This window comes from Thamnophis elegans, chromosome 7 (assembly GCF_009769535.1).
Source record: "Thamnophis elegans isolate rThaEle1 chromosome 7, rThaEle1.pri, whole genome shotgun sequence".
NCBI classification, from domain to species: Eukaryota; Metazoa; Chordata; class Lepidosauria; order Squamata; family Colubridae; genus Thamnophis; species Thamnophis elegans.
Window position 1 is genome coordinate 16,471,516 of NC_045547.1, and position 13,608 is coordinate 16,485,123.

The 13,608-nt window shown below is 40.6% G+C and overlaps 1 protein-coding gene across 1 annotated transcript in view; it reads right to left on the reverse strand.

Annotated features, from left to right (window-relative positions):
• Positions 1 to 524: 524 nt before the first annotated feature.
• The window catches only part of WNK1 (WNK lysine deficient protein kinase 1), a 112,462-nt gene continuing 99,378 nt past the window's right edge, over positions 525 to 13,608 (reverse strand). Inside the window, 3 exon segments of the mRNA XM_032221405.1 lie at positions 525 to 3,260; positions 5,047 to 5,228; positions 12,321 to 12,515. Of these exon segments, the coding sequence (XP_032077296.1) occupies positions 2,946 to 3,260; positions 5,047 to 5,228; positions 12,321 to 12,515 (692 nt within the window). The 3' untranslated portion in view covers positions 525 to 2,945.

Genomic DNA, 13,608 nt, shown 5'->3' on the forward strand with positions numbered 1-13,608 from the left:
AGACATGATTAATTTACTAATGCAACTTCCCACGTACATCATAGATTTGAAAGTTCATAATGCCTGTTGAAGTCTCCAAAAAAATAAAAAATAAAATTAAAGCCCACACCCCCCCATCAATAGAGTTAAGTCTTTCAAGTAATAGTATAACCATTGGTTGGAGACACGGCTCTTCTCTGAGCTCAAGTAACTACTTCGTAGCATTCTTCATCTTGGCCGTACCCAGATGGGTTTCCGGCCAGATTGCAGCCCTGGCTTCAGAATGGATGAACCATCTGTCCTGTAAGTGTGGCTGACAGCAGCAGGGGCTCACTTGACAGTTCAGCTTCAGGGCACTGAGAGAAGCAAATGCCAACTGAAAATGAAATACTACAGCTCAACAAAAGCAGGTTTGGTTTATTTGAATGATTTCATTAAATATCTACAAAGAAGGTAACAAACTGCAGCACAAAGCGCAATTGTACATGAAGCGCAATGCCTGGATTTAGTGCAAAACATACCATTAACTACGGCCAGGGAAGCCCAAGGTTTGAATTCCTTTTATTTTATTTTTACAGTGTACATTGTTAAATAATGTAAAGAAAACATCTGTAATTCAGAAACAGATCTTGTGGAAAAAAAGGTACTCAAAAGTGTAATATTAACACAAAATAATTTAACAGTTCAGTAGCACTAGTTAATTCTTCTAGACCTCAGTTATTTAATCCACAGGAGGGAAATCAATGGTAAATAAAACCAGTATTTGAATAACTAAGTGAAAACCCAACCTCAAACATATTAAACCAAAATACCATCCTCGTGCAACACTCAGCTGACCATTCTAACCATGAAGTGGCACCTTTCATCACTGATTCTTTCTACTTTCTGCATATTAATTCATTTCTTGTTTTGAAGAATGGGCCACAAACTCAGAAAGTAAAAGCTTCTCCATTAACAGTAGGAAGCCACAGCTTTCCCCCATATTCCGTTACAATGGGGGACTTTGAAGTCGGAAAAGGGGTTGGAGCCCAGCTACCTTATGGACTTCCCGTCTTTTGCTTTCCAGCCACCCTGCCGAGGCCTCCCTTCCTGACAAAAGCCACTCTTAAAAACTTCAACTTGAGACAAAGGGATGGAAAGACAAACCTGTGCATATGTTTGAGGGTAGCGTGAACAAGTACAGAAATAACAAATTCCCTGCTAACCTTAAAGGAACTTTTTTTTTGGGGGGGGGGGGGAGACATTTTTTTTTTACTTAGTATACAAACTTTTTAGACCAGCAGTAAAGCTACTCCCAAATACAAAATAGAAGTACTCTGACCCTTCACAGCCTGCTGCAGCAATAGAGAGTAATACTAGTTGGTTGCAATATGTCGTTTGAATCGAGAACTTGTATGTCGCGTTAGAAACCGAGTCTGAGTGGAAAGTAGGCGATGCAGTGCACCTACTCGAAGGCAACACAGTTACAGTCTTGGTACCAAGTTTTAAGTCCTTTAGACATTTTTAACAAAAACAAAGTTATTTTTTGATTCTGAGTGTTTCAAGTGTATCTGTCCTTGGCAATGAAACCCGCAACATGGAATATCTGTTTCTGCCCTTCCTAGGTAGAATGAAAGAGCAACCCCAGGAGACGTTCGCGCTCCCCAGGGTCCTAAACTCCCGTTTCTGAACACATGTTGACCCTCCTAAAACCCTTTTTTAGCTTTCAGCCAGCCTGCCCCTAGGAGCCGTCCTTTCAGACAAGCCTTTCTCCTTCCCTCCCTCCTCTCTCTTTCTCTCTCTCTCTGTTCACATTCAGCCCAGTTTTACTCTGGTTACACAACATGTCATCATTTCTGTACCCTCCACCAATATCCATTGCTGGTTTTCCCCACCTCCTCTCTGTAGTTTACCTTTTCGACGTAGAGCTGCAGTAGCTCCCCCTCCAACACCTACTCTAGACACTGTTACAGTATAAGCATCCAATGTTTTAGGCCTTTGGTATTTCAGTGGCTATGTCCAAAATAACCTCCCTCTCGCCTTTCCCTTGGTCTGTCTAAAGTCTGCCGGGCAGGTGATGCTAACTGCAGGAGCAATAAAAAGTCCAAGGCACTAAAATATCCAGCAAGCATACTGGGAGAACAGACAAGTATTCAAGTACATTAATTTATACAATTATACATTCACATTTATCTAATACAATGAAAATAAAAAGGAAAAAAGTTAAAGTGTCTCCAATAAGTATCAGGATATAGCTAGCTTTTTTCCCATTTTTTCTTTTTTGACTGTTTAACCCCCTATACTCCACTCGTTTGTTTTTTTTAAACTACTGTTGTCCAACAACATTTATATATCACAGTGTTTCCACATCAAAACTGATGGTAAGTACATGTCCGCAGGGAACTTTTAATTATTTTTCTTCTAAACATTTTAAATTGCTCTAATGCTGCTGCCAAAGCTCTTAATATCTTTTCCTGAAAGCAGGAAAGACTTATCTCAAAGCATGGGCTATTCTGTATGTCCATCTGTGTGCGCACTTGTTCCGGAACTGTGATGTCATGTTCTGAAGGAAAGGATAAGATGATGTAAAAATAGACCGCTTTCCATTTGGGCTCAAGTTCTTCAGAACAAGGCAAATGGCATACGAAGATTCATGCGAAGGCTAACAACTTTCTTTCCCAACCCATAGGATCCAGCCTCTTAAGTCATGTGGATTTTACAGTCAGAGGCTGCTGGCTTGCATGGTGATTTCCATCTCTATACATTCTGCCACATACAAGAATTAGAGGAAGTATGTGCCGTCTTAAGAGGATCCTGATCACGTTCTCCCCATCTTCCGAAAGGGGGGCTTTACTTACTGAGTGCAGACAGCAATGGTTAGAAGGGGAGGGGGGGGCATCCATCCCTTTTGGGCACAAAGAGCCTAGCAGTTAATTCAGGCCCCGACTCCTGCCCAAAGATCTACCCAGCAACGTGGCTGGGAATCGCTAAGTGGTCCGCAGATTGGAGCCAGGGGGGTTGCTGATAGATTTCTGTAAGTTGCTGATGTTGAAGTTTTGTAATGAGGCAGTTCCTACAGGCTGGAACTGGTTTAAAGGCTGCTGTGCTGGACCACCCGTCCCGCTCCAGGGGGGTACAAAGGGCACTGCTGGATAACCAAACGGCTGAGGGGGACACATGGCCTTGGTGAAGTGACCTAGGGAGGTAGCTGATGCTGCAGAGATAGGGGTAGCACCAAGAGAGGATGTCATCGAGATGCAGAGTTGGCTTGGTGCGGAGAACTTCCTTGCCATTCCTGGACCCTAAAACAAACAAAAACAATGGAACTCAATCCAAAATCAACCTACCTGAGAATTGCTAAACAAATTTCTTTCATCAACTCTATCCATGCATGAACCTGAAAAGTAACTATGGTACTTAGAGTGCTGATTAAATGTTTGTGAGCCCTTTTGAATTTTAATTTGAATTGAAATGTGATCTGCTTATTCATACAAGTCCTAAAATTACATAAAAAGAATCACATTACACAGTCAAAAACATATTTGTTCATTGATTTGTTGGGGAAAATGATTCAAAGCTATGAAACTTTGCTTTTAGTAACTGGTGTGCCCTCCTTAGTCAGTAATAACTGCAACAAAATAATTTCTGCTAACAGTTGATCAGTCCTGCACATCAACTGGAGGAAATTTACCCTGTTCCTCTTTTACAGAACAGTTTCAACTAAGGGATGTTGGTGGCCTTCATTGCAGGAACTGCATGCTTCAGGTCTTCCCGCAAAGTTTCTATAGGATCAAGTTAGGACTTTTGACTTGGCCATTTCAAAACCTTAATTTTATTCTACTTGAACCATTCTTTGGTGTTACAACTTGTGTGGTTTGGCTCACTGTCTTGCAGCGTGACTCACTTTCATTTGAGTTTCATTTCATGGCTAGATACCCTGACATTTTCCTGTACCATTTGCCAGTAGAATTTCGAATTCACGCTTCTCTCAAGCCGTTCTGGTCCAGAAGCAACAAAGCGGACTCAAACCTCAATCCTGTCACTCGCGTGTTTCACAGATGGGATAATGTTCTTATGCTGGAATGCAGTGTTTGCCTTTCGCCAAACTTAACACTTTTCATTCAAGCCAAGTTACATTATGGTCTCATCTGTTCATGGAACATTTGTTCCAATAGCCTTCTGGCTTATTCTCATCGTCTTTCACAAAATGTAGACTGGCAGCAGAGTTCTTTTGAGAGAGTAGTGGCTTTTTCCTTGCACTCCTGCCATGCACACCTCTACATCCTTCTATGCTGAAGATCAGACTTGTAATTCTGTTCTTTAAATAAAGGAAGCCTTCCCATGTTCACACCTAATTATCATCCCACGGATTGAAACACCCGACTCTTAATTTCTCCTTCAAATGAACTGATAATCCTAGAGGTTCATGTATTTTTGCTTCACACAAATATGTAGTTTTGGATCATTTTGCTTAATAAATAACCAAACTAATACAATGTTTTTCGCTCAGTTGTTTAATTAGGTTCTTATTATCTAGCTTTAGGAATTGAGTGGAGATGAGATCACGTTTTAGGCCATATCTATGCAGAAATATTGAATGTTCAAAGGGGTTCACAAACTTTAAAGCACCATTGCAGTATTAATTCTTCTTCTTCATCCTCCTCCTCCTCCTAGCCATTGTCTTTCCACTGCAGGATGAAGGCCACTTCCTCATGTTCCCAACCAAGATGGTCCTGAGGTTTCCTTTGCCAGTTGCGCTGCAATACTTGCTGATGTCATCAATCCGTCTTGTTTTAGGTCTCTTTCGTGGGCGCTTTTGTGAGGTCCATTCTATGAATGCCTTGGTCCACCTGCCATCAGTTCTTCTTGCTATGCGACCAAAATTCTCTTCGGGGAAGATGGGTGGCTGTTTAAATTTGATTAATTAATTGGAATCAATCAATCAATCAAATTTAAATAGCCACCCATCTTCCCCAATGAGAATTGTGGATGGCACATAATCAAAAAAAGCAACAGCCAATATAAAACTGATAGAAATCTAAAAAGTGAGAGTTATAAATAGAATAAAAACTAAACTGCTCAACTTGCCTCGTAATTGCCATGTCCTTTGCCTCCTTTCTTGCCAGACAGATTCATAGCGTCACGAGCCCAGTTGTCCACTAGTTTGTGCAGATCATCAGTGAAGGTTCCTTTCCGACTAGAGGCAGGGGGCTGAGACTGGGGTGCCTGGCTGTTTACTGTACCTCCAACAGTGTTTACACTGCTGGTCCCTAGGAAAAGGAAAGCAGCTATCATTTGAATACGATTGAAACAGAATTCCCTGGAGGCCATCAAGAGTTACAATGCAAAATAAGAGCAAGAATTTAAAAAGCCATGCATATGAGGTCTACTTGGACATAATGAAAAGGAAGGATTTTAGAGCTCAGCTAGCAGTTTTTCTGCTATTAAGTTAATTATGTAATTGTATGTTATTTTTCAGATCAGTGGGTGGTCTGCAAAGTTGCTGTTTTCCACAGACAAGTGGATTAACATTGGGCATTAATAACCAGGCTGTCGGGAAGTTTCCTCCCAATTGTCTACAAGCACCTATTATGCTCAGTTAAGCCATTTGCCAACTCTACCCACTCAATCCAATACCAAGAAATTATATATTCATTGGGATAGCCACTCTGTTCTGCAGATGGACAATCTGAAACCTCAAGGACACATTACTGGAAAGAAACACTTGCGTTACTGGCAGCAATCATGAAACAAAATTGTACTAAGAGCCCACTGACTTCACATCCCAAAACCAAAAATGACATATAGCAAACAATCTCCTTTGCTTCAAACTGAGAGGGTGGCTTCCAGAGGAGCCCGTTTATTTAGTTCCAAAGGTTTCACACCATGGGAGGGAATGATCTCAATACATCTAAAAAGAGAGGCACAAGGAGCTACTTGATTAAAAAAATATGGCACTTGCTAGAATCAGATCAGAAGAATAAAGAAAAGTCCAATATGTCCAGGGGTGTATGCCAAAGGATTTCCAGTGGCAAACTTGCTGAAACAATGTAGAAAAGTATTATTGCTTCTAATAGTTAGTTGAATAGCAAAAACTTCAACACAAGTCTTGAGAACTTCAATGTGCGATGGAAAAAAAAAATCACCCATAACCAAAACAGAAATGTTCGTCAATTTATAAAACAGAATCTGAACCCAAGAAGGTAACTTCAATGTGGAAATATTTGCTGTTTAAGAAATCTAAGTTTTATTTTAAAATTCAGGAAGGCATAAAGAATTAGAGCAGCACTTTGGATCTGAGAGCAAAGAGGTGCTTTGGAGCTTGCAGGGGCATACATGTTACACTTGTGTGCAGCCACATGCATCTTCAGTGGGAGGCAAGACAGACAAGTGACAAAAGAGGCAATCTGTGTGAAGCTGAAACTTTGCAATGTTCCACACTTGTACCCAATGTTGGGGTTAGAAGCACAAAAAGGCCAGGTTTGCACTGTGACCTTACTGTGTGTGTGTGTGTGTGTGTGTGTCATAATGAATGGCATGGATTACATATGCCTGCAATTCCATATCCAAACATCTTTCCCTGGGATTGCTATGTTCTATGGGCAGGGCCCCATGTGCTCCTAAGCACTTTTTTTTGCCTTCAGATCCAAACAGCTGCACAATCTTTGTATCTGTGGCATTGTATTATTATGGCAACTGGATCCTGTTGCTTAGAAACTAATAGCTAAAGGTTACAGATGGTAATAATTGGATTCTGGATCCCTAGACCTGAGTAGTAGAGAAATAAAAGTCCTTATTTGTGGTAACAGTGAGGCAAGGTGTTACTGTGCTGTGAAATACTGTATAAGCAAGCAAGGTGACTAACTTAAGATGACCTAGGATGTCACGGTCTCCCCCAAACTGAACAGACAGAAGGGGGAAAACATGCAAACAAGAAAATGGAAAAAAAGGAATCCTTTGCCCAGGTGAGAGAAATGAATGTAGTATTGAATCACTTACTGTGTAACATGCAAAGGAACAATATTTGATACAATAAAAGACATAGGCTGTAACATATGCATAAATCTAATTGATAAACAGCCAGACACACACGCACCAGCACAGATAACACACAAGAGTGAAGAAAAGAAAACCACCTTCACATCATGCCTAAAAGCATTGTCATCAGTTTCATGCAGGGACTAGAAGAGATTCTTCAGCCCCTTCCTGATGGCCATAAAAGATACATTGCTAGGTAAAGTGCCTACAAGACATTGGGATAAGTTGATGGTGTGAATTCTCAGATGTGACTAATTTTTCTCTTTCACTGGCTGTTCAGCATGCACCCAACTGCCTCAGAAACGATCTAAGATAATTAAATAAGAAGGATTTATACTTTATCAAAAATGACCTCAATTGTTAAAAGTAACCAATTTTTTAATCTGTTAAACCAGCCATCAAGAAGAGTCTGACAAAAATGTGGATCAGTGTCAATTAAAAAACAAAAAACACCTCCCCTCAATCTTGCTCAGTCACAGCAAATATTACAGAATTTTATTTTGGCTCTTATCTTTAAAGAACAAATGGAGCTCTTTCCCTCCATCGCTGCATTCAATCTCTTGAATCTCTCTCTCTCTTAATCCTGCCAAAGTGCTTCCCTCCATCTGCAGGAAGTCCTCCAATTATGACAATTGGGAACAGAATTTCTGTTGCTAAACAAGGTGGTTGCTAAGTGAGTCTTGCCCAATTCTGCAACCTTTTTTTGGCATGTTTATTAAAGGAATCTTTGCAGTTGTTAAATGGATCAGGCGGTCATTAAGAGAATCTGGTTTCCTTCATTGACTTTGCGGCCTGAAGCTGGCTGGGAAAGTCACAGATGGTGATCACATGAACCCGGGACTCTGCAACCATCGTAAATATATGCCAATTGCTAAGCATCCAAATTTTGACCATGTGACCTTTGGATGCTGTAATGGTGGTAAAAGCAAGGACCGGTTCTAAGTTACTTTTTCAGTGTCATTATACCTCTTAATGGTTGCTAAATAGAATATAGAATAACAGAGTTGGAAGGGACCTTGGAGATCTTCTAGTCCAACCCCCTGCTTGGCAGGGAACCCTACACAACTTCAAACAAATGTTATCCAATCTCTTCTTAAATGCTTCCAGTGTTGGAGCATTCAGAACTTCTGGAGGCAAGTTGTTCCACAGATTAAGTGTTCTAACTGTCAGGAAATTTCTCCTTGGTTCTAAGTTGCTTCTCTCCTTGATTAGTTTCTACCCACTGATTCTTGTCCTGCCCTCAGGTGCTTTGGAGGATAGTTTGACTCCCTCTTCTTTGTGGCAGCCCCTGAGATATTGGAACACTGCTATCATGTCTCCCTTAGTCCTTCTTTTCATTAAACTAGACATACCCAGTTCCTGTAACCGTTCTTTATATGTTTTAGCCTCCTGTCCCCTCATCATCTTTGTTGCTCTTCTTTACACTCTTTCTAGAGTCTTCACATCTTTTCTACGTCGTGGTGACCAAAACTGAATGCAGTATTCCAAGTGTGGCCTTACCAAGGCCTTATAAAGTGGTATTAACACTTCACGTGATTTGATTCTATCCCTCTGTTTATGCAGCCTAGAACTGTGTGGCTTTTTTGGCAGCTGCTGCACACTGCTGGCTCATATTTAAATGGTTGCCCACTAAATGAATGGTTATAAGTCGAGAAATACTTGTACCTTTATTAATGATACTTTTTCTTATGCTGTAGAGCAAGGGTGTCAAACTGGATTATTTCAAGGACTGAATCAACATTGTAGTTCTCCACCACAGGCTGGCTGGGGAGGGGAGAGAGATGAGAGGGATGCCTCCTGCAGCAAGTGATGCCTGCTGGCCAAAATAGGATGCACAGAGGGGACGCAAGCCCCCCCCCCCCGGTGCCCCATTCTCAGCCTGGATGCAGCACTTTACTGGCCAAAACGGGGCATGCCCCATTTTGGCTGCCAGAGGCACCGCGGGCCAGTCCTTTGCTATTTCTAAGCCAACCCTACAGGCCAGATTTAACCACCCCACAGGCTGGATCTGGCCCACAGGCCTTAAGTTTGACACCCCTACTGTAGGGTCACTCTGAGGTCATTTGTTTGTTTGCTAGTGGTCCTTTAAGATATGGATAGCACACTGGTCATATATAGCTGAATCAGTGCTTGCAGAAACCCCCTTTTGACATAATTATTAGAACCAAATTGCTTTCAAAAAGGAAATGTGCCTTCTAGTATGATATGAAAATTACTAGGGCCAATACATGCTAGAGTCTCATGATTAATCTCCAAGAAGTACACCATTAAGTGATGATCAAAGTTATCCTTTGTGGTAGTAACAGGGTGTTTAGGTCTACTTCTGCAGTAATGCAGAAATACATGTTATTAAAAGGAACAAAGGTATATAAAGAACAGATGCTGTGCTTAAGTCAGATTCAGGGAGGTTAAACTGTATGGCCTTGAACAAAACAACATAGTTTAGCAATCAGAATTTAGAGGTAACCAAAAATGAAATAATTACTACAGAGCTGGTTGCAAGGGCAGACTTTTTTCACCATCTTCCCTAAAGCACAAAGAGAAAGCAATTGGTTAAAGAGAAACAGTGAGAAACAGAGTATTAGCAAATAGCATAAAGCACCCGGTGATAAAGTAGGAAAACACAACAGGTTATCATCCCTTGATGACACTGCTTTTAATTCCTCAGTGGCCTTAACAGCATGACGACTTTCAAGTAGGGAAACAGCTACAATAGACCAATTTAAGTACATACTTGTTTAGAATTTCTCAGGTACATTATGGCAGCAAAGTTTTTCTAAATATAATATAGGGTAATTAGTTTTTTTTAATAATCTGAACTGAATTCAATATTGTAAACTTTCCTCTTATTTTTAATTGACTTCAAAAAGAGTAACAACAAATAAACCCACCAGGGGTTTATTTGCTGTTTTTATTGTAACTGATACAGTGATTGGCTGATTTATATTCGTGTGAAAGCCTCCTTGAGTCACCATGGGAATTTTCTAAAATAAAATAAAATAAATTTAGTTCTCAAAACAATTTCATTTTTCCTAGAAGGCCAGTGCCATCCAAAGTAAGAAGGAACCTGTTGAACCTTTTCTACTTTTATGTCAAGTGTACAAAGACATGTGTTATTTGCAACAGAGGTGATCAGCCTCATATTCGCTAGTAAGGACCTTTTCCCCTATACAATCTATTGACAAAAAAGACAGGCCTCGGGAAAACAGAAAACCTGTTAAAAATTGAATAAAGCCAAGCCATGCTTCCACAAGCATTGCCAAGATTTAGGGGACAGCAAAAATCAAGTGATGCCAAATTGGAGGCATTATACGTTTCCATTATTTTTAGGCTCCCCAAACCTTTCCTCCACATGGCTCATAGTTCACAGAATATTTTATGTAACAAAAAACTCCTGACAAAAATCCCATAGAGCAATTATACATGTGAATTAGCCACATTCTTGCTATTAATTATCCTCAAAATAACTACTGTTTTCTGAAATTTTCATTTTACTGCAATTTAGTATTGTTTAATAACTTTTTTCCCAAGTCTTGGCTAAATCACCATTTAATAGTTCATGTCCGGGCTCAGAAACTACGGCATATAAAATTCAGTTACTGATTGAGGAAACTTTTCAATTCCAAGGAAGAAATATTTTTGCCCCAATTGCGTGCATGAACATCTGTCCACACATCATTCACATGATGAGAAGATAGGATCGTAATACCTGTAAATTAAACTACCCATATCTTTATGCAGCTCGTAGATCAGCTCTAGACTTCCTAGTTTTTTATAAATCATTGTAGTGAAAGATCAGGTGTTTTCCCTAGTTTCTAACTGAACTGTGAGTAGTTGGCTACATAATGTTCAGGGGAAATTATCTCCTTGATCTGAAGCACATCAATGGAAAAACCTTTGTACCACTTCTCCTGGGGCAGATATATCCCCCTAATCTTGCTGAACTGCTATTGTGTTCAGTCAGTGCTACACTCATACCTGTGCGTGCGTGTTTACCTGAGTTGACAAAAATAAGCTCAGACAGATGAACAACAATCTGTTAACTTCAGAGTTGTGTGAATTAGGTTCTCATGTCCAGCACAGCTGTCATGTACACTAGGAAAGGGGTAAGCACCTCTCTGTCTGGTATATCTTGTCCCTGGCCATTATTTCTCTATACACTACAGAGAAGTTTAAAGATCTTGGCAAGGAATCCTAAGATTGTCTCCTTATAACCTGAAGGATCATATGAAACCACTACTACCACCAGAACCTTTTAGCTGAGCAGCAGGGTAACAATTTCAGAACACTGTTTTCTGCAAGCTACACTTCTCAGCCAAGCCCTAAGGTCAGAGAGATACAAGAAGGCAGATGTAAATGGACAGCATGTGATAACAGATCCAAGTAGCCAAAAACAAAAAGACGAGGAAGGAGTAAAGGTGTTACACACAAAGAGCCAAGCAGGGCGTACTCAGAAATCGGGTCCTCCTGCCACCAGGCTTGAATGTCACCCGCTCAGATGCACAGTTAAACTTCACACAGCCTGTGATAAAACAAAAAAAAAAAACAGAAAAAAGGGGCGAAGAACAAGGACAGGAGATAGAACACAACTACAAGATGTTAGAGAACTCTAGGCTGGACTGGTGAAATGCATTAGCAAGACACAAGAGAAAGAACCTCCACCAATTGAGAGCTTTTACACAAGACACAAGAAACCAGGACCTTCCTCCCCACCCACCTCCCCAACCCCAGATAATCATGTCTCCAATATCATGTTGTTTCTGATACCAGAACACAGCTATTTTAATCCAACTGCATGCATTTAATCCAACTGCACGCCACAAGTAATATATATTATAGCAACGGCACATTAAGACATAATATTGTGCAATTTGAAAGATAGGCAAGGTTTAAATCAGTATGCTCCAATGACTTGCTTTCTATAGTTTGGAAGGAGCCCTGACTATTATATTGTACCATTTCATTCTTCCTTATTTCATCCTTATTTCACATGCCTGATCTGTTTATACAATGAAACTGTACATTTATTTATAAGGGGGGAATCAATGATCAGAGTTCATTGTACAAACCTTCCAGAAAGCTTAGGTTTCAAACAAGTACACTGGGACGGACAAGTCAATCTAACTTATTTTGGCTAAACCTTCCTTTCAGCACCGGCCTTAAGTTTTACTCCTCCACCCTCACCCAATCGAAGAAGGTCAATCATCTCTCCTAAATTTTATTTGTCAGGGTTTGCCAGGCTCTAGAAATATTGTCATCCTCTGATGCAGGCAGATAAGCCCCACTGAAACTCCGTATTACGGATACTCATCTACAATGTTTACCTTGGCCTGGCCCAGAAAGGCTTGGAGCAGAAATGGCCCCATCGCTAGTAAAAGCTGAATAGAGATTTTCACTAGAAGGAGATGGCTTCAGTGGCTGTAACAGATGGTTCTGTCCTGTTTCAGGGACGCTACAAGGAGGGTGCAGGGTCTGCTGCTGGGGTAGAACTGAAGGGGCACTCTGAGCAGACAGGTTTCCTGTGCAGGGACAGAGGAGAGCAGAAGTTAAGGCATTGGTGACATAGTGAAGCCTTTGCTTGCCAATCCTACTACGTCATATTAAAATTCAGTCATGAACTCTAATGACAGATAGGTGTTTGCATTAGCTATCAATTAAGGCTGAAACTACGAGTAAAATTTGTTGAGAAACCGTCACTCTCTATTTAGAAGGCAATGGTTGACAATGAGCATTCAAGTGTTCACATATGATTAGTCAATACTGGTTAAGGCATCAGGCTAGAAATAAGGAGACCGCCGTGAATTCTAGTCCCGCTTTAGGCACAAAGGCAGCTAGGTGTCCTTGGACCACTCAATTTCTCTCAGCGTAAAAAAAAACCTTGCTAAGAAAACTGCAGGGACCTTTCCGTGCAGCCTTTGAGAATCAGACAGTTGAATGAATTTTTTTTAAAAGGTTAACAAAGCACCAGTTGTTCTCTTCACATGACAGGACTCGTTTTTATTACATAGATCAGTTGTGAATCTTTAGCGCGTAGACCTAGAAAGTGAGATTGAAGGACCTACAGATAGTCCTCAATTTATCACTGGTTGCTTAACAACTGTTTGAGGTTACGATGGACTTGAAAAAAGCTACTCACAACTTGTCCTTGAAACTACTACTGCTGCAGCATTCTGTGGTTACATTTGGAGCATTTGGCAACTGGCTCACATTTATGATTGATTGCAGCATCCATTTGTCATATGATAGTAAATTAGGGTAGGGCTGGCAAAATTGCCAATTGTATAAGTTAGGTTTATTATCACATGATTTGCTTAACAACTATGTGATTCGCTTAATGACCACAGTTGATTTAACCACCACAGTAAAAACAGCCGTAAAATTGAATTCAGTCACATGGTCCCCACAGACACCGCAGAAATAAATAGAGGAGGACTTAGGCACAGTTGAGCTACTTCAGCAAAGCCTTCTGGACTGCCAAGACGTTTAAATTAAGGAGGTGAGTTACTTGAAGTATGATAAAATAAGCGGCCAATTGTAAGAAAATAACTGCCCCTCTGTGAGGGAGATGGGTGATAAATAAGTTTGTGTGTGTGCATGCGCACACTCATGCGT